Raw genomic sequence first — 20,320 nt, 5'->3', positions numbered from 1 at the left:
CCTTCTTAATTTCCTTACCTGAAGACTCAAGAACTGTTGCAAAAGTATGCTGTAAAGACAATGAGTGAAGAGTGATGTGATGGATAATACTGCTGGCAGTGCCACCTCTCTGGTATTATGTCCTCTATGGAAATATACACACACATATTTGCTATTAATTTCTGTTATTTCTTAATACCTTATTATCACTCCATTATCATCATCATCCTATTTGAAAAAAATCTTTTGATCTTCAATAGGCACATCATTAGCAGAACAAACAAGAAAAACAGATGACTGATTCCATGATATAAAAGAGGTGCTGTAAGATTCAATGTATATAAAAGGATTCTTTAAATGACCACATACATCTACCTAAAAAAATCCCAGTACCTGAGAGCATACCTGGCTCTGCTCCCACTGTCCAGCAACATTAGTAGAGTCAATCTTGCTTGGGTCAATGCATATCTTTACCTCTTCCCAAAGTAAGAAAAACTTTTAATTTTAAGGATAATAACAAAAAATATCCAATGAAATCTCAGTTTTTAGAACTGGAATAAATAATAGCAGTATACAGTTTTAATGATACATGAATGCTCAGGCACACGGCAGAGCACCCAAGAAGAGTCTTATTTCATCTTACAATATATTTTTGATGCAGAGCTTCTGCTTAAATTACTGCAGGAGAAAAAGCTTACCATTTTTTCCAAAACAAAATCCTGCTTGCATGGATTTCTAACTGATATAACAGAAGAAGAGATTGACCTTTTTCAATATGAACAGGAATTGCAACAGCTCATCATTGTCATTGTCTCAGCCACAGAGCTTATTTTTCAGTTAATGGCACCTATAATCACTTTTCAGTAGAGGTGCAGAATTTGATATATGCTAGTCAGCATTACTAAACACACACTGAAGAAACACCTGAAGACTTCCAGGAGCTTTCAGGTTATCAACACTAAAACATGCCGAATGACTGTTCTTCCATTCAGGTTGTAAGACACGCATGGGAAGATAAGTCTTGAATATCCACTTTTGAAAAGTATGAAGAGTAATAGTGATAGGGAAGAAAGTGTTTAAAGATCCAACCTATTATAATGATTTCCTGTTAACAGGCTTTGATTTGCTAATTATCCTTTTGGCTAACCTTTCAACCTAAAAGCATAAACCAAACAGCAACTTCCTGAAACAGATGCTGAAATAACTTACCAGAAAACGATGGAAGCTATTTACTACTAAATCCAATACAGGCGTTAGTGTGCCACTGACAGTATATTTTATGTAACAATACTGACAATATAATGTTCATGTAAATACACACGTGGTGCACATATGATGAATTTATAAGTATTTATTAATTCTATTTTATATTATCAATTATAAAAGCACTGTGGTCAAGCAGCAAATTCTGTACTTCACCTCTGTTTTGGGGACAGAGTTTCAACATGTGGCAATATAGAGTGATCTTCAGAGGGCTATGAAACATTGAATGAAAGAATGAAACTTACCATCCTTAGAGGGTTTAATGAAAAAATGCCCTTGAAATTACTTTCCTTGATGGCTGAATCTGATTGAATATACTACTTAGTTGACCAGAAACTAATGCCTTTAACGGGCAGAAATATGCCCTTGCTTAGCAGGCACTATCTGAATACACATAAACACAGATGCATGATTATTTTATAGCCTGTAACTTCAGCAGAATTCTTATGTAAGCATAAATGTGAAGAACTGATGAGGCTCATCAGTAACTTTTGATGGAGGCTAGAAATAACAACAAGGATCTTCAAGGGGCGTAAGACAGAACCTCTAAATACAGCTCACTGACACTGGGAGACAGCAAACGAAACACATCCTAGTTGTGTTTCTCTCCTGGAGCCTCTCTCTCCCTGAGCCATACTCAAAATTCAATTTTGGCACAACATATTTTGATGTCTAAAGGACTTGGGTACACTACAAAAGAATTCCAAGATTGAAGAATAAATGCCCTAGAACCACTCTAAACTCTGAGGTTCTTATGACGATATCTGTGTGATAAAAACCCTAGAAATCCCCAGAACACACAGGAAAACAGTTCAGGTGCTGAGGCTGCATGACTATCTCCTAGCTATTTCTGAAGGACTATCTCAAAAAAAGAATTATTGGAGGTATATAAACAAGCCATTCCTTTAAAATAAGTGGAAAACAAGGTGGTAAATAGAAAAAAAGTTAAGGTGAAAAGGGATTTTGTTAAGAAAACTGGTATAATTTTTAGGATTACTCCAAGTATGGAGATGCGTATGGAAAAGTTTAGAATTTAAGCACTGTCAAAAAGATTTTAAAAATAAGCAATGAAAGCAACATGACTAAGGGAGTGTCCTGATGATGGACTTGCAAAATATGAACTGAGCCCTCCCTTGGGGCATGACACTTCATTGTCAGTTGATGAATAAACAGCACTGGTAATTGGAACATTGGAGAAATCCAAACTGCTGTAATCTTTCTGAGTACATGTGATTCAACATGGTGCGCTCTAGAGATAAAAGGAAAAACCACTCAGTTTTGCTGTAAAGGAACCCACAGAAAGCCCGTAATGAACTAGGACCCATAGATGAGACCTCAAGGTCAACTTTTTGAAGTTTGATAAAGCTTCAAGTTGCCAGTCTTATCTAATGGTCCAACTAATTACCATACATCTACATGACATCGAGTGGCATTTGCTAGGTCCATCAAGATGTCTAAGCTGTTTTTAAAATGTAAGCTAGCCAGTGTCAGACACTGTACTGCACTCCAGCATGACAGCTTTCCTCAGAACAACCTCCAGCTGGTTTTAGTTATACAGCTGTAATGACTGAAATAACTCTTACAGGGCCTGCTTAGGATTGAGAAGCTGGCAAACAACTTTCCAGTTGCATCACTTTTCTGCTGTCCTTGCCATATGCAGCAACACAGGACTGCTCATATGCTGCAATAGCAACACCATCACCCTGTGAACTGCTTGTTGCTGCCTTGGGACATGGCTACAGAACAAAGCAGTGGTAGAGAGAGATCAGGATTTGAAAGAGGGTCTAGAATTTGACCTAGTTCAGTGTCTAATGTTACATATCCCTATACCAGATGAACAAAAAGGCGTTTTCATAGAGCATCCAAAGTTTTTACCTATTCCAAGAAGCCCTATAGCTACATAAGTCTATAGCAGAGCATATATTAAAGAGATCAAAGACAGAAAAAAAAAAAGACCTGACACTTGATTTTGATTCATTTGTGTACTTTAAAACAGTTGCATTTATTCATTGATTTTTATATTAAAAAAAAAAATGCAAAGAAGGTGATACCACATCATCTGTCTGCCTAATTTTGAACTATTTATTTTGATTTGGAAGTATGATCAAAGAATTCCTCTTTGCTTGATAAGTAAACAGTGACATTTCAATCCAGTTATTAGCATATGCATTCCTAAAGGGCTCATCACTGTAAGCATCTAGACTATGCTAACCTGGGATCACAGACACCATCTTCTATTGCATTCTCAGGGCTATATTTAAAACACACTCTAAATATTCTAAACTGCAGTATGTACTCGTTGCTACCCGTGCCCTTTTCTAAAGCAATGCCATACATTTATGTATACTTATATGTGAAGCCATCCTGAAAATCCCGGGCTTCCACAGGGAGAGAAGGGAATCTTTGCCCTACATGAAAGAGCAGTTCCCAATACTGTTACCACTGCTCTTCTCTAACCGTGTCTCAGAGCAGCTACAAAAAAAAGCTTGCAGTGTCACAGCAGTGTTTTTTTTAGCATATGAAACTGTTCTATAGCCGTCCCTAGACTTTTTCTGGGTGGGAGACAGGTTACAAGCGACTTTCCAAACTGCAAATATCCATCAGAACAAGCAGATATGAACCCAGAAAGTGGTACAAGAACAAACACCTTATCACACATCATGTGTGGTGTTTTCTTTCTACCTACAGAAATAGTGAACATGATGGTACTTACAAGTACCTATAAACAAATATTTTCTAAACAGTGAATATGTATGCTTAGAAAATAAGGTCATGCAGTAGTCTAATCATATTAGGATGCAAAACCTGTGCAATCCAACCCATCAATATCCACTTACCTGAGGTCGCAGCCAACTCAGCATTATAGTACCATGGCTTTATCATTAGATGTTTGCATATGATCAATTTACAAAAGACATTTCTGAGTTATAATGTATTATTAATGTCAGCAGAGAAGACTACTCTCTCACAACTTGGGCATCATCATGCTCAGACAGAGTTCCAGAGTCACTCCTTTCCATTTGGCTGAGGCCACTTTTGTCTGCAGGAGCCCATGTTCTTCTGTAAACTTCCCCAAAGAACTTAAAAGATCAACTTTTGTAGCTCTACCAGCAGCCACACTTCTCAAGTTGAAAAGAACAGCTATAGAGAGACCACTGCATCACAAGTTTTGAAAAATAAGGACAGGATGAATTTGGATTTTGCCTCTGATAGATTCATGACACAAGCTGAGCTAACAGTGAAATTATTCTTCCTGTTACTACTATAATAGTGATGTCTGACAAGTGAGTGTTTTGGATCTCGTGCTATGTCTGACCCACAAAAGACATGGCTCTAGCAAACTTAACATTTTAGTTAAATATACAGCAACTGTCCAGTCTGGAGAGCTCCAGATCATTCATCATTATGTCACTCAAAAGGACAGCACATCAAAAAGTCATGCCTGTTTTATTAACAGATAGATGCAAGAGAACAGTAAATTCAGTTCAGCAGTTACTATTACACTCCCTACCCATTCTGCACTAACACTAGTGGAAGTACAGCAGATAACAGAGGAACACAAGAATTTAAAACCGTGTTCTCCATTTAGCTTCTCATTCTACTCTTCCATACTCAAGAAAACACCAAAAGGAATTATTTATTCCTTGCTGAACATTACTCAGGAATTTAGCAATCCTCCAAAGCACAATAGTTAAGCAACAGCTCCACAAGTGGTGGGATTTCATTCCCTTCCTTGATTTCATTTAGCCCCTACCTTATGTCCTTCTAATGGGATTTTTTGCAATCTACGCCACACATAGACACTCTCGAATCCCCTCTCCTGAAGGCAAACATAGTGCCTGGCCAGTCAGCAGGCCAGAGCAAAACAGAGCTCACAAGGCAGCATCTCTCAGTGTGGACCATAAGTTAAGCCTTCTCTTCTAACCAGGTGCCAATTTTCATCATGTTTATAAGAGCTTCATCAAAACCTCTTCACCTCATGGAATTTTTTGACACTTGGCAATATAATCAAAGCTGTGAAGGCAGGGCCAGAAAATAACAGAGATAATAAGGATAGATGATGTGACCATAACTCTCATTTCCTCAGGAAATCAGGATTACAAAAAAAACGCAAAAAACAGGGCCACAAATACACACATGAACGGAAAACCTTATTATTAGAATTCTTTTAAAGGAGATTAAAATACACCTATACACAATATATAGTAACAATCCATTTCTTGAAGAATGAAAGCTGTGTTAAAATATTCAGAAAAAGTAGTATCAGTTAATTTGCTCCAGAGTAAAAAAACCTCTCACCACTGATTCCCAGTAGCAACATAGTGATTGCTCTAGCTGCAATAAGCATTATGCTAAAGAGCTAAACACATGTTAAAGAACAGATCAACAATAGTCTCTGTATGGGAAAGTGTAGCAGAACAGAATTATGGTTTGGTTTCAAGTCCATATCCTGGTATAAACCCCAACCTCCAAGCTGTTCCCCACCTCTGTGACCAGCATTCTCTGCTTATATGAAGAATTTGGCACTCCAGGTCCAGGTTTTTGTCCTCCCAAACATCCCATTCACAATCTCCTGTAGAGTGGTAACAGGCTCTGAGGAGCCTCCCCTTCACTGTTCTCCTGACACAAAGTGGTAATTTAGTTAAATTCTTTATGTAATTTATTTTTAATGTAGGAACACTTGCAGTGGTATATCCAACAGACACAGATGGTAATCTGACTAATTTGTGTGGAGTAATTAATAGCATAAAACAACACTCTGTCAAAACAGAGCAATATAAAAATATCAAGACCAGGTCTCCCTAGTCACTGGTTAGATTGTTTTATCAAATTCTGAATAAAGAACTGCAAATGATTTTAGGTACACTGCACAAAGAAGAAAATTAAGTCAGAGACAGATCTCATAGTCCAGCAAAGGAAACATGATCCAGATACAGACTTAAGGAAGAGATGATGGAGTTTGTAAAAGATGCTGAAACTTTTGGTTTTTGGCTGTCAGCCTTTGGAATAGGTGGGGGTGGGTGGGTGGGGGGTGCGCATTATTCAATTACATTATCTCAGAATATATTCTTAATATGTTAAATACTCTAAGGCTTTAATTGATGTCTTAGTTAAGCACTTGTCTGAGTTCTTACTGTGTATACCTGGAGCAGTAAGCTATTTCAACCAACATTATTTTTGATATTTTAGGGAGTAAAATATTTATCAAATATTTTAAATGTCTTTCCATTCAACAGCCCATATTTTATTTAGATCAATGCTAGTATGATACTATTTCATAGTAGCATGGCTTGTTACTGAAGATGCTACTTGGATTCATATTCCCTCTATCAAACCTATTTGCTAGGTGAATCAACAAAAAATTTGGGACCCATTATCATTGCTAAGGACCCAGACAAAGACAGATTTGGTGCGGCCACGAAGAGAGCAGGATGACAAATACTCACTGATTAGTTTTCACACACACCAATTTAAAAAAAAAAAAAAGCAGCCCATGTCATTCATTTTATGGTACCTGACTCAAGCTCAAGTCTGGTGAAGAGGATAATACATGGCTACCAAGGCAGAAGCACATTTATCAGGTGCAACAGATATTAGACCAAGAGTTGGGTCACCCAACAGTGAGTTCAGGAAATTCTTCTGTTTCATTCAGTAACACAACACTGACACAGCAGAAAGAGGCTCAAACAACTCCACTGAAATTAGTGTTACCGATCTTCCTCAGACTGCTAATATGGAAAGGAAAAAAAAAGTGATGCCAAAGCACTATTGAGTTATGGAAATCAGAAATTATCCAAGTTTCACTACATTTCTGTAGGTATGTTTTCCTGTTTGAGAAATATCACCTCATTCAGAAAGGAAAAATTTCTTACAAAGGTTTCTTGTGCTTCAGCTAAATGCATACATCTCAGAATTGCACCTTCACCCACATCCATCCATTATTATTGTCATATGAACAACATCCATACTTCATAAGAGTAAATTTCACAAGTTTTCCCTTTAGCATTCAGAGACACCAGATGTTTCACAGATGTTAAAAAGCACTTTGATAATATCAAACCCCAAGAATTCTGTACAAGAAAACATCGTAAATAGTTTAGAAAACACAAGTCATGAATCACTATCATGCAACCAGATTCTCTTGTACACACACCCAAAAAGGAGAAAAGAAAGAATATATAGAACAAAAGGTTTTCATTGACCTGATTTGTCAGAGATGTTGGCTGTGACTGGCATGGTGGAGCAGCTTGTGTTAGCCTTTGCGCTGTCCTTGGAAGAACCAACTTTGGGTTTATTTTTCGTTGCCTCTAGTGCTTTGACCTTCTTGGCATGTTTACTTCCTTTGTAGTGGGCCTCGGCCTGGCTCTACAAAGGAGAACAAATCAGGCTCACTTTTTTCTGTACTTGTATATAAAACAATGGATGACAAGGCAGAAAAGTGACACTTTCAATAGTAGGCATCATATTATTCCACCTAGATTTTAGTAGCTTTGTACTAACAGTTTTCCTAGATATAAGTTCATATATTCAAATGACAGGATTTTAATGAATGGCACACGTTTTCAGTAACTCAGAAAAAAAGGCTTCAAGATTACATAAAGCTCTGTCACTCCTAATGGAATTCTTTGCTTCCATGGTGCTTAAAGACTTAAAGCACTATACAAATGTAAAAACATCCAATTGAGAAAGATGCTACTCAATTTTCATGTACAGTTCCCTAGTCTTTATTACTTGTAGTTAGAAAGTTATAACATGCTGTAACATGATTAAATAATCCATTTTTCCTTCTGTTTGATCTAGTACAAAAGTCAAAGTATTTTCATTATTAGACTAACAGCAATTGAAACAGGTGTTCATGACATTATGACTTCACTATCAGATCAAGCAAGAAGGGTTAAAATGAAGAAACACCATACCTATAATATTCAGGAGGCCCAAGTAAAACACAGAAAACAAAATACTTAGTCTTGACTGTTTTATAAATTGTCCTGAATAATTAAAAACATTTGAACCTGAAGGACAGAAAGGAGAGGAGTTTCTTTTACTGAAGTGCGATTATATAATGTACTCTTCTTGGTCTGTCCAAACAGAACAGTAGAGATATGTTTAATTTACCTTTGTCTTAAAATTATCTTCAGAAACTAGGTCAATATTTTTGAAGTTGCACAGCTAAAGCTAGACACATAAAACTGTTTTTTCAGTGATTTTGAGTCCCTGTTACTGTTTCTAACTCTACAGAACCAGCTGCCTTGACAAATCAAGCCACTTTGTTAGGTGAAATACTAAAGAAATACATGCTTAATGCAAACTCCAAAGCCTGAAAATTTCAGCTAATGAATGTAAATGTTTTTGACTTTTTAAGAAATTAATTTACCAAAAATGGGCATAACCAATTTTACACAAAACAGTCTACTTTTGTAACATTATACTATTCAGCAATAGCTTTGCATGTTTAGTATTTCCAAACATAATTTTAAAAAATTATTTCAGACATGGGTGCCTCTATTGAAGGTTACATATTAACTGAAAAAGTTAATATTGTATTTTATTTCAAAGTAAAACACTCATAGAAAGCATGCTTCATGTAACCAGATGACCATATGCTGGCACCTGGCATATAAAAACATCAGTGCAAGAAAACTTTTACTATGTTCATGCCAAAACATATACTCTCTCTTCAATTGATTAGGACTATTTTATTTAGTTCACCGTGTTAAATGAAGCGAGCCATGAAAGAAGTCACATGCTTTGTAAAAAAAGCAATTAAAACATCTAAGATGTTTGAATTCGAGAAACAGTGCTACCATAACAAGGAAAAACCTTTTAAGATCAGCAGAAATAGGCATTACAATACAGTCACCCTGGGACAGCATGCAATAACAGTTCTATCATATGGTAAAATGTAAATGAAGAGGAGAAACAGCTGGACCAGACAAGAGAATAGACAGTGTGTTGGAGTCATCACAAAAATCATTAAAACTGATGGAGAACTGCTGCTAAAAATGGGGGAGTTAATTTTGCATACACCAAAACTTCTTAAGTGACTATACACCCTGTGAAACACTGATTTCTACCTCAAAAGGATAGTGTATGTGACATGTTCTGTCTTCTAGTTTTATTCTGAATTCATTTGAATTGAGATTTAAAAAAAAAAAAAAAACCAAACTTCATTATAAAACCAGTAAGGAGTCTATTCATCAATTGCTATTGAACTATTTCTTGATTTTAAAATCTTTGAAATAGGAACACTTGTACAAACACAATTTAAGGATTAAAGAAACAACTAAACAGCTATACCACTACTACTACGTACAGTACTTAAAGGGACACTTGTCAACTTCTGGGTTGGACCTCTTCAGTTCTGCATGTGGGTAGAGGACCACAGAACTGTTTGCACCCTGTTAGGTCAATGGGCCTTACACAGGCACAGGAGCAAAGTCTCACCCTGTCTCTCCCCACACTTGCTAGGTTTTGTCCATTTCTCTTAAGCTTTGCTCTTGCTACATGATGCACTAGGAGTGTTCACCATCAACAAAAATAAACAAACTATTCACACATTATATTGTAGAAAAAGTGAAGTTAAAAATTGAGGTGTATATGTACCCTTTCTGTTCCAATCCTTTTAACTTTAAATAAGTACAAGATTTTCCATTCAAGCTTTCTCAAGTTGATGATGTCCCTTTAAATATTTGAACTCTATGCTCTGTGCATATGTGTGCTGTTGATAGAATCATATGCTGCCTGAGGGCAAAGCTGTAACATGAGACAGAAGTGCACTCAAGAGAAAGACTTAGTAAGTCAATTCCTTGATAGTAAGCCTTTCTGCTGATATTTGCAATAATAATGCCTGCAATATCAGTAATAACCTACTACAGTCTTTGATTCCCTTCATTCAATCCTCATACAGTGTACATGAGACCTGTTGAGAACAAACAAGCCCAGGCAGAATTAAAATTAAGATTTCCATAAACACAAACAAAGCCTTATGGAAATGTGATGGAGTCACGTTTGATTGAAGTTTTATAATTATTATAAACTTTTTACTATCAAATTCATAGTTGTACATTATAAGGTCAAAAGGTATTGCTATGACCATCTAAGTAAGGCTTCTGAAAACACCTGCCTTTTCTAAAACCGTTTGAACTAGTCCACATTCTTTTGGGGGAAAAAAAATGTCCGGCCTTAACCTTAAAGAAGCTAGGATGGAAAATCTACCTATGGTAAATTGTTTCAGTGGTTCACTTTGTCCGTTAAGCACATACCATTTATTTCCACACCAAATTTGTCTAGTTTCAACTTCCAGTGTCTGGATTTTATTAAACCTTTGTTTGTTAGGCTCTTTTAACTCCTCTCTGTTCTGTGAGTAGAAACACAGATACTCTTTTTAATCATGAAGTTAGAGAAGCATTCCCTGTGGTACTGAAGCGAAGTTTCTGAGCAACATAAGAATTATCTTCTAACCCTTCCAGGTACACCTGAAGTACAGGGTTTGCTTATTATCCACTGCAGGATATAAATAATTTAATTCAGTTGCCTTTTGGTAAGTGAAATGCAATATCAGCACGGATATTTAGATCACCGTGTTAAATGAAGTGAGCCATGAAACAAGTCACATGCTCTTTAAAAAAAACCAATTAAAACATCTAAGATATTTGAATTTGAGAAACAGTGCTGCCATAACAAGGAAAAACCTTTTAAGATCAGCAGAAATAGGCATTACAATACAGTCACCCTGGGACAGCATGCAATAACAGTTCTATCATATGGTAAAAGCAAAAATAAAAATAAAAAGGAAAAACGTCTGTGCCAGACAAAGAATAGACAGTGTGTTGGAGTCATCACAAAAATCATATGCACCGTTAAAAATGATGGAGAGCTGCTGCTAAACATGGAGGAATGAACAGCGTGTTCTATGTAATCATGTTACAGAAAACTGTGGAGTTTTCTGGAGTGATAGTAAGCAAAAGAAAAAAGGAAGGCTGTGGGAATTCGAGATGCAGATGAGACCAAGCTGGCTGGGAGTGTTGACCTGCCTGAGGGTAGGAAGGCTCTTCAGAGAGATCTGGACAGGCCGGATTGATGGGCTGAGGCCAATTGTATGAGGTTCAACAAGGCCAAATGTCGGATCCTGCACTTGGGCCACAACAATCCCCTGCAACGCCACAGGCTTGGGGACAAGTGGCTGGAAAGATGCCTGGTGGAAAAGGACCTGGAGATGTTGGTCACAGCTGGCTGAATATGAGCCAGCAGTGTGCCCAGGTGGCCCAGAAGGCCAATGGCATCCTGGCCTGCATCAGGAACAGTGTGGCCAGCAGGACTAGGGCAGGGATTGCTCCCCAGTACTGGGCACTAGTGAGCTGAACCTTGAATCCTGTGTTCAGTTTTGGGCCTGTTGCTAGAAGAAAGACATTGAAATGCTGAAGCATGTCCAGAGAAGGGCAACAGAGCTGGGGAAGGGTCTGGAGCACAATTCCTGTGAGGAGCAGCTGAGGGAACTGGGGTTGTTTAGCCTGGAGAAGAGGAGGCTGAGGGGCGATCTTATCGTTCTCTACAGCTACCTGAAAGGAGGTTGTAGCGAGGTGGGTGTTGGTCTCTCCTCCCAAGTGACAGGACAAGAGGAAATGGTCTCAAGTTGTGCCAGGGAGGGTTTAGATTGGATATTAAGAAAAACTTCTTCACTGAAAGGGTTGTCAGGCATTGGAATAGGCTGCCCAGAGAAGGTGGAGTCACCATCCCTGGATGGATTTAAAAGATGTGGCACTTGGGGACATGGTTTAGTGGTGGACTTGGCAGTGTTGGGTTAATGGTTGGACTCGATGATCTTAAAGGTCTTTTCCAAGCTAAACAGTTCTATGATTCTATGAAATTGGAACACGTTTTGATTACTACTGGTACCAATTAATATTAATATCCTGATCATTGGTAAACATTTTATAATACTAGGGTTACAAGTACCTCATTACAGGCAAAGATATGCGCTCTAAGTCCCATTTAAAATTTGATTCTGGTACAAACACAGCAATACAGTACAGGTTATGAGGCATGTAACATATAGCATTGAAATATTAAACATAACTTTGAAATAAGCCATGACACATAAAATTTTGATTTTTAGGTAAGACAAGAAGCCAAACATTTATTTTCATTTGCTCTGATAATCCAAAGGAAGTTCTGTACACACAAGGTTTAAAACTCACATGCATAAAGGAAAGATAATTTACCAGCTTTAATATAAAATCCCAATAAATATAAAATTACATTAAGAGTAAACATCTTAGGGATACAATATTTTAAATAGATACTGAATGTCCTTTCTGATCATCATAAACTAAACTATGTTGAACTAATTCATGCAGATTTTGTATCATCAAAACAAGATTTGAGAAAAAAAAGCAAGGAAAAGACAAAAATATATGAGACTAACAAATCTCTCTGTACTCCAGTACTGTGATGCTTTTTAATTTCATAATTATTTATTCCAGTGTACAGGTCTGCATTTACTATAGGGATGAGTCAATTCCACAGTAAAGTAATTTTTAACTGTGTGACAATTCAGTATTATTAGATTTTTTTTTTATTTCAGAAGATTGTTAAATCTATTGCTTATATATATGAAATTAAATGTGACCACTGCACTTCTATAATTATTATAAATTTTAAATGAAATGTTCACTAGGTTAAGGAGGACACTTTTTGAAAATAAGAATGCGAAAATATTTCATATGAAAGATCTCCTTACCTAACGGGAAAATCTAATTTCCACTTAGTTCTAAAACTGGCTGTGGACTACTAGCTTGATACATACACACAGCAGCATTTTAAAATGGAAGACCTCCACTTATTAGAAAGCATAGAAAGTCATGAAATACTGGTTAGTACGATTTCATAAACAGGAAAAGCTTTAAGCTGCAATAAAAAAATCCCAACCAATTAAACCTCTATTTTTATTTTTTTTTTTAATAAAGCCTTCAATGATAACAAGATTAATGACTTGGTTGTAAGAAAGGACAAGTTCTTCCTCTCTCAAAAATATTTCATTGAGACACACCAATGATCCAAATGTTACATTTTATATAAAATCTAAAACTAACTGCCTTGTTTCAATTCTAAATTATTAAGTTTGAAATCTAAGCATCAGGATGTTAAACTGTGAGATTACATATATTAACCTTATATACTAGACTGCATCTAAAACATCAACAACACAAAACTTCACCTTATACATGTAAACATGCTTTCTAAAATAAATGTGAATATCATTAGCATATTATAGTGCTTAAAATAACCTCAGTAGCTTTACTTTGCAGATGTGTATATACATAGATATGCGCATCTATAGATTACTAGGAAACATACAGATCATACAGAATCATTGATACTGGTATTACATTTAAGAAAAGTTTGAAATTCAGGTAAGACTGCAGTACAAAAGATTACAGAAAATTATCCCTGTCAAGAGCCATGACTGACAGTATATTTGAAATCAGCATTATTCATTTTGACAGATCACAAGTGACTGAGTGTTAGAATCTATTTGGTGTGCAAATTACTAATTAACTCAATTTATTACTACAGAAAGAGACAAAATATTAACCTACCACATCCCTTCAATGACAACCTGACGCAAGGTTTGACTAAGTCTAATGGTTCCGTGTGTATGCTTGTGAGATCAAGGGTTTTTTCAGGTTTCTTCCAGATTAGCTGAAGTAGCCCTTCAGTAGGTCTGGATGGAAATAAGACCATTGGATTGCAACACTTAAGCTGAACGCTTGAATCTGCTACCACATTACCCAGTCTGACAATTAAATATAAACAATTAAATATATGTAGAACTGAATGACAAAAACAGAAATAAATGGAGACTCTGAGGTATTCCTTTGGGAAGTCAGGGTTCATATCTTAAGTTCTGCAATACCAAGTGAGTGCCACAGCTAAATGGAACTGAACATGGTGGCTTGTAGCTCCTGCTTCTTCTACCTTGCAAGTGCAACTTTCTAAAGCAGGAATTCCACCCTGGATGGGCAGCCTTCTCCACAGCAGTTTTATCTCAAATGCTGTATTCATTTGGTGTCAATACGATGGTAATCTCCAATGAGAAATTTCTGTTGAAAATACCACAGAAGCTTCTACCAATAACAGTTTAACCACACAGAGACTTTACAACTGGAAGAATTAACAGATATGTAATAAACCCAAAAACTTCTATTCTGTTCTGAAGAACCTACAAAGATGAGTTCTTCCTGCATACCATAAAAAGTTTTACATAATTTTAAGCTAAAAAAATAAAATCTAACATGTCCTAAATAGAGCCATAATTTACAATGCAGAAAGACCACTTCTAAACACCTGTGCACCTGCCCACTTTTATGTGTCAAGCTGATTGCAATTCCAGGGGGCATATCATTACTACAGAATTTCCTTATCTTATAATTATTTCAGAATACTTACAACATCCTTATAATACTCCGGCCGTTATCCTAATTTGTCAATAGATTGAATTAACCAAGCTTGTTTTCAAATCAATAGAATTTGTGTCTGAAAGATATAAAGAAGGCCTAAACAGTGCTGGAAGATAAATAATAGTATTCTTGTAAAAGCATGATTCTAAACAAGGCTGTGGCTTCCAGAATACCTGGTAACTACATCATAACTACATATTCTCAAGTACCAAAAAAACCCAACCCCCACCAAAATCTTATTTTGCAGGTAGAGCTGCTAGTGTGGAAGTAGCTAGGCTAACCATAATGGCATTAGATTAAACCACTTCTCCTAACTGCCTAAGGAAGTGTGTGCAGCATCCCTACGAGAGCTCTCCTGACAGTGGTCCTGTGTCCTTGCAGTGTCTGGCAAGCTCCCTTTCTTAAAACAGTAAGAGGTCTACCAAATTTTGATTATTTAGTTTACCTCTTAGAACCATATTGTAAAAGTATGCGTATTTATGTGAGGAATATATAAATTAAGAATTTAGACTACAATCATAACTTCAATAAAATATATGAACTGATCTTTTAGGAAGTGGTGTTGAAAAATATAGTTTTATCTCATTTGATATTAATAATAGATGTAATAGAATTAATCATCAAAATGGAAGTGTTCATACATCTGTTATACCATGTATGTATTATTTTTTCAATTCTATTCTCAACTGATTTTTAACAACTAAATGCTCCAAATAATAAAGTAGATTACTACTGGAAAGAACATAGAAAAATCAAAAAGCTGTGGAGATCAGCCATGTCATAAGAAGTCAACTCATATTTTAAATATCTAATCAAACTTAGTTAAAAGCTTTGTTAAATAGCTGTTATGTGAACAGAACTTTGAGCACGTTATAACCCTGTACCCTATAATTGTGCAGTATTTCTGTCATGTTGGAGCTAACAGCTTTCATCATTTTGTCATTTCTGTCTACAAAACAGAAAATTACCTCCACAAGATCCTGAGATTTATGCTTTTAATTACCTCCTATCTGCTTCACTACCCTCCAAGCCCAGAGAATCAATATAAATAGTCTTATTTATAGGAAAAATGTAAAACATTTGACAAAAGACGGTGACAGTTCTGTAGGTTTTTATTTGATGCTATTGATTATTTTGTGTGTTATCTTTTTGACAGCATGACTGATTAATTCAAATTTGCAAGGTTAACATTTAGTAATACTTGCCTAAACTTAAAAAATCTGCCTTCTGGCTTTTTAAAATATGATCACTATCATCACATCATTTTCATTAGCTATCAATGCATTCAACAATAAGATGACCTTCAGCATCTCTTAATGTCCAACTCCTATATCTGCTTTTTTTGATCTGCCTATAGGTATGTTTTCTTGATTTCCAAGTCTTTATATGTGATACCAAAAAGCGGCACTAAAGGTCATTACTCACAGCAACACATGCAGAAACACAGGTTTATTTTAATTAAATGATATCCTATCAACAAGATGGTACCTAGTAGGTTCTATCACAGCCACAGACCTTTCTACAAGAAACAAAGTGTGCAGGGAGAAGCAGATAGTTCTTTTAGATGTGATCAACAGACGAGATCTGATGCCAGAAAACACCAAACCTAAACCTGCAGACACACTAGTAGAAGAAAAATGAATCCTTTGCAAATTGCTGTATTAATTTAGTGGGGGGTTTGACAACTCTAAATTGACTAGTGTGAATTTTTTGGCCTATTGATCCAGACCAGTGTGTGTCCAAAGTGTGAGGAAAAGACTGCAGGCAAGGAATCCAATTTTATTCTTCTCACAGATGAACATCCACTGGTCTGTATGTTACTCGGGCAACAGATAAAGCACTATTACAATCAGGTCAGAATCTTCAAACACCATGCGACTGAAATTCATTTAGGGGAACAAAAGAAAGAAAACTACTTAATAGCTCACTTCTGTTATTTTTATTTAACTTGCTTGCATAATTTAGGTCAAAGGAAGTTCAAAGGAAAAAAAATACCCATCAGCAACAAGGAGCATATCAGCCTTGCAGAGCTAAAAGAAACTGCAAGCGTGAAGTGGCTGTACTAGAAATCTCATCCTGCAATGTGCTATGATCCAGGTTTTAATGCAAGTTATCACAGTTTGATGCCACCTGAAAGGCTCTCAATACATTCATAGGATGTTACATGGTAGAACTGATTTCCTGAAAGATTCAAGAGTTGCAAGGTTCACAAATACCTGACTCCATTTATCCCCAATCTGCAAACACAGGATGGATTATACAGACCATTCCACCCTCGTAAGCGTAATTTCACATTATAAAGGGACCAAAAAACCCACATACAAGCAGGGTCCAGATTTCTATTTCTGTAAAGAAGCTTATAACAAGGTAAGAATGAACTATAATAGCCTGCAGAGCTTAGTTGAAAGGACATTATCATTACCTCACTGAAATTATAACAGCACAGATTATGGGGTGGGTGTGTGAGAATAATACCTGAATAAAGTAAGATCTCACTGTCTCAGGGAAAAATAAATGGCAACATACAGATAAATAACTCTTAAGGTCAAAAGACTGAACCTGGAGGAAAGACTTAAAAATCTTACATAAGCTTCCTAGGAGAAGCTGAATAATCCAATGGAAGGCTAGATAGCTTTTAAAATAGAAGCGCTATACTATGAAAACTCATTCTCCAAATATTCCTGTATGTAGGTGTGTTAAATTGAAATTTAAGTTTTTTTCTGGTATTAATAACACTACTAGAACCTCAGTATATTCTAAAAATCAAATTTCCAGATGGTTTGTGAATGTCCTGGTAAAGCAAACTGCTGTAGAAAGTAAGGAACTGTATTTTGTCACTAATGGTGGCACAATCATGATGCTTCAACTTTTCTTACAACCATCCATTACAAAAGAATGATGATACTTTACAGTAACTAGAACTGAGCATACTGATCACATATAGAAAGAAAGGATCAGAACACCGTATGGATACACTTGCCCCAGGAGAAGAAACCAGGCTATAATCTGCCGTGTTTTTGTGATGCCACTATTGAAAGCAGAATACAATTTTGTTGTACTTTGTGAACAAGTCTAGACAGGAAAAATTGCTTTGTTGGCAGACGTACAAAATGATACAATATTTCAGCTCTGTTTTTGCTTTGAGCCACTAAACTGTGATTCAATTCATCTGCCTGAGGTGCCATTTGTGCACCTGAATGTCAGTGCAGACAAAGTGAGTGACTTCTCGAGGGACAGGACCCATCACCAGTGGGACCCCTAGCTCAGGAGGAGAGGGAACAGGCTGAGCTGCCTCCCTGCTGACAGAGTAAGGTCTAGCTCGGAAGCAAGATTCAGATCCATGGAGCCCAGGGAAATTTTTTAAAACTTTATTGGCTCCTTGTTTTGATCAGTAAAAGTAGGTATCTGCCACCAAATATCAGAGCAGAAAGATTTTTTTGACATTAAATCTTAACTTAAAGTTAAGATTTAAAAGGAAAGAAAAGTGAACTAAACTTTAAATAACAACTTTTGAAATCAGTTAAGTAGACATTGCCACTTCAAAGAAAGTTTAATAAGCTTGTCAAAAGACAACAGATTTATAAATAAATTGAAGGTAAGATAGCACTGCTTCAAAATCCTGGCCAGCCTAGACAAGAAAATCAAAATGGGGTAACCACTTTACAAGACACTTTTCAAAGTGGAATGGTAGAAGCAGAGAAAATCACAGTAACAGGTATGGATGCTTTACTGCGAATCTATAGGAACACCAAGCACTCAACAGCTCTGAGGAGGTGTCTGTCTTAGACTGAAATTATAACAGGAAAATATTAACGCATCACCTAAGGATTTGTACTTACACTTGAAATAAACAAACAATCTGAGAATGGGGGGAGTGTGTGTGTGGGGGGTGTTTATTAGTAAGCACTAAGAACACATACATATTTTCAGTGTTGAAGGTCATAATTTTCTTAGACATAGTTTTCTTGAATTTCTTGAATTTCCAAGCTAGTCAGGAAAGTATTAATCGGATATATATTTTAAACATATCAGTCAACGTATTCTTTTGTAAAGCATTTTATTTTAATTACACCTCAGAAAACAGTTTCCTTTAACTTTGTCATACTCCAAAAGACAGCTAGAAATAAATGTTCATATTCATTACAAATGAAAGTTACTGGAAGAGTGACTTCATTAAAAAAATCAGAAGACATTATCAGCAAATATGTAGGAACAACAGAGAAAAGATCTTTCTTCTGGAAAAGAGCAGGTATGACATGGGAGTACTCACAGTGAAGCTTTTCTGTCTATTCCTTCTTTTTTTTTAAAGAAAAAACTTTTTTTTTTCAGTACCTCTTGAAGGTTACTGGTCTGTCAAATGGGATATTGTCAAAGGACGTGGCATTGGGTATCCTGCTAGACCCATTCAAGAAAAATCAAGAGCTACGTACCTCTCTGGACTTCCACTTCTGAGCGGACAAAATATCAGCTGAGCAGAACATAGACAGAACTCGAATGATTTGTTTGGGAAAAAGAGGTTTAGATTCATTATACCTAATGTACGCAAAAAACCAAAAAGAATGAAAATAGCCAATACTCACATCAGAGTTAAAGCGAAGCTGGCAGACATTACAGGAAATCACTTGTTTCTTCTTTGGGGGAATGGACACTCCAAATGTATGGTTTATGACTGCTTTTTGCACAGGATCCATCTGGAGAACAAACAATAATAAATTTACAACTTTTCAGGGCAATATACAGTACAGAATAAAAAAAAATCAAAAATAACCATTTTCTGCTGGAAGCTTTTTCTTTTCTTTACTTTTTTCAGGGATAAACAGGAGGAAATAAAATTTCAGCCCTCATAATAATTAGATTTCACACAGGTTAGAGAATTGGTGGCATGCCAGAGCTTATGAGGAGCAGCTCCATCCTTCCAGTACCTGAAGGGGGCCTACAAGAAAGTTGAGGGGGGTCTTTTTACAAGGGCATGTAGTGACAGGACAAGGGGTAATGGGTTTAAATTGAAAGTGGGGAGATTTAGATTAAAAAATTATTTACTGAGAGGGTTGTGAAGCACTGGAAGAGGTTGCCCAGAGAAGCTGTGGATGCCCCATCCCTGGAAGTGTTCAAGGCCAGACTGAATGAGGCTTTGAGCAACCTGGTCTAGTGGAAGGTGTCCCTGCCCATGGCAGGGGGGGTGGAACTAGATGGGCTTTAAGGTCCCTTCCAACCCAAGCCTTTCTATGATTCTAAATAGTTCCGCTCCAAATCCTGCATATCCTTCAGTGCTGCAGGGCCCCAGTATTGCATCTTACTTGCAAAGAGCCCCCTGAAAGTCTTCCTTTATCACCTGCTGATTCAACAGACACATTACAAGCCCCCCTCAACACATCACTGTCATTATCCCTACTTGTTTTTCTGTTCAGTGATAGGTATTAGGACTTATTTGGAAAATATACACTCCTAGAGACATCTTTGTGAGAGGAAGTCCTTTGCAGGCTCCATCAGAAACATCACTTACTGGGGAAAAATGTCACGACCCCCAACCATTTCCACACAGAACTGATGAGTGACAGATCCCATGGGAAGGCTGAGATATGAAGGAGCATGCAGAGAGAGTTTGCACCAGGAAAGAG

At 36.7% G+C, this 20,320-nt stretch overlaps 1 protein-coding gene across 1 annotated transcript in view; it reads right to left on the bottom strand.

The window, feature by feature from the left end:
* The window catches only part of ZNF385B (zinc finger protein 385B), a 128,388-nt gene that overhangs the window by 15,370 nt on the left and 92,698 nt on the right, over positions 1 to 20,320 (bottom strand). Inside the window, exons 3-4 of the mRNA XM_010151709.1 lie at positions 19,283 to 19,393; positions 7,446 to 7,608 (exon numbers count right to left, since the gene is read on the bottom strand). Of these exons, the coding sequence (XP_010150011.1) occupies positions 7,446 to 7,608; positions 19,283 to 19,393 (274 nt within the window). The remainder of the gene's footprint in view (positions 1 to 7,445; positions 7,609 to 19,282; positions 19,394 to 20,320) is intronic.

The sequence above is a fragment of the Eurypyga helias genome, unplaced genomic scaffold, assembly GCF_000690775.1.
Source record: "Eurypyga helias isolate BGI_N326 unplaced genomic scaffold, ASM69077v1 scaffold2525, whole genome shotgun sequence".
Lineage (NCBI taxonomy): Eukaryota > Metazoa > Chordata > Aves > Eurypygiformes > Eurypygidae > Eurypyga > Eurypyga helias.
This window is presented reverse-complemented; position numbering and strand designations above follow the sequence as displayed.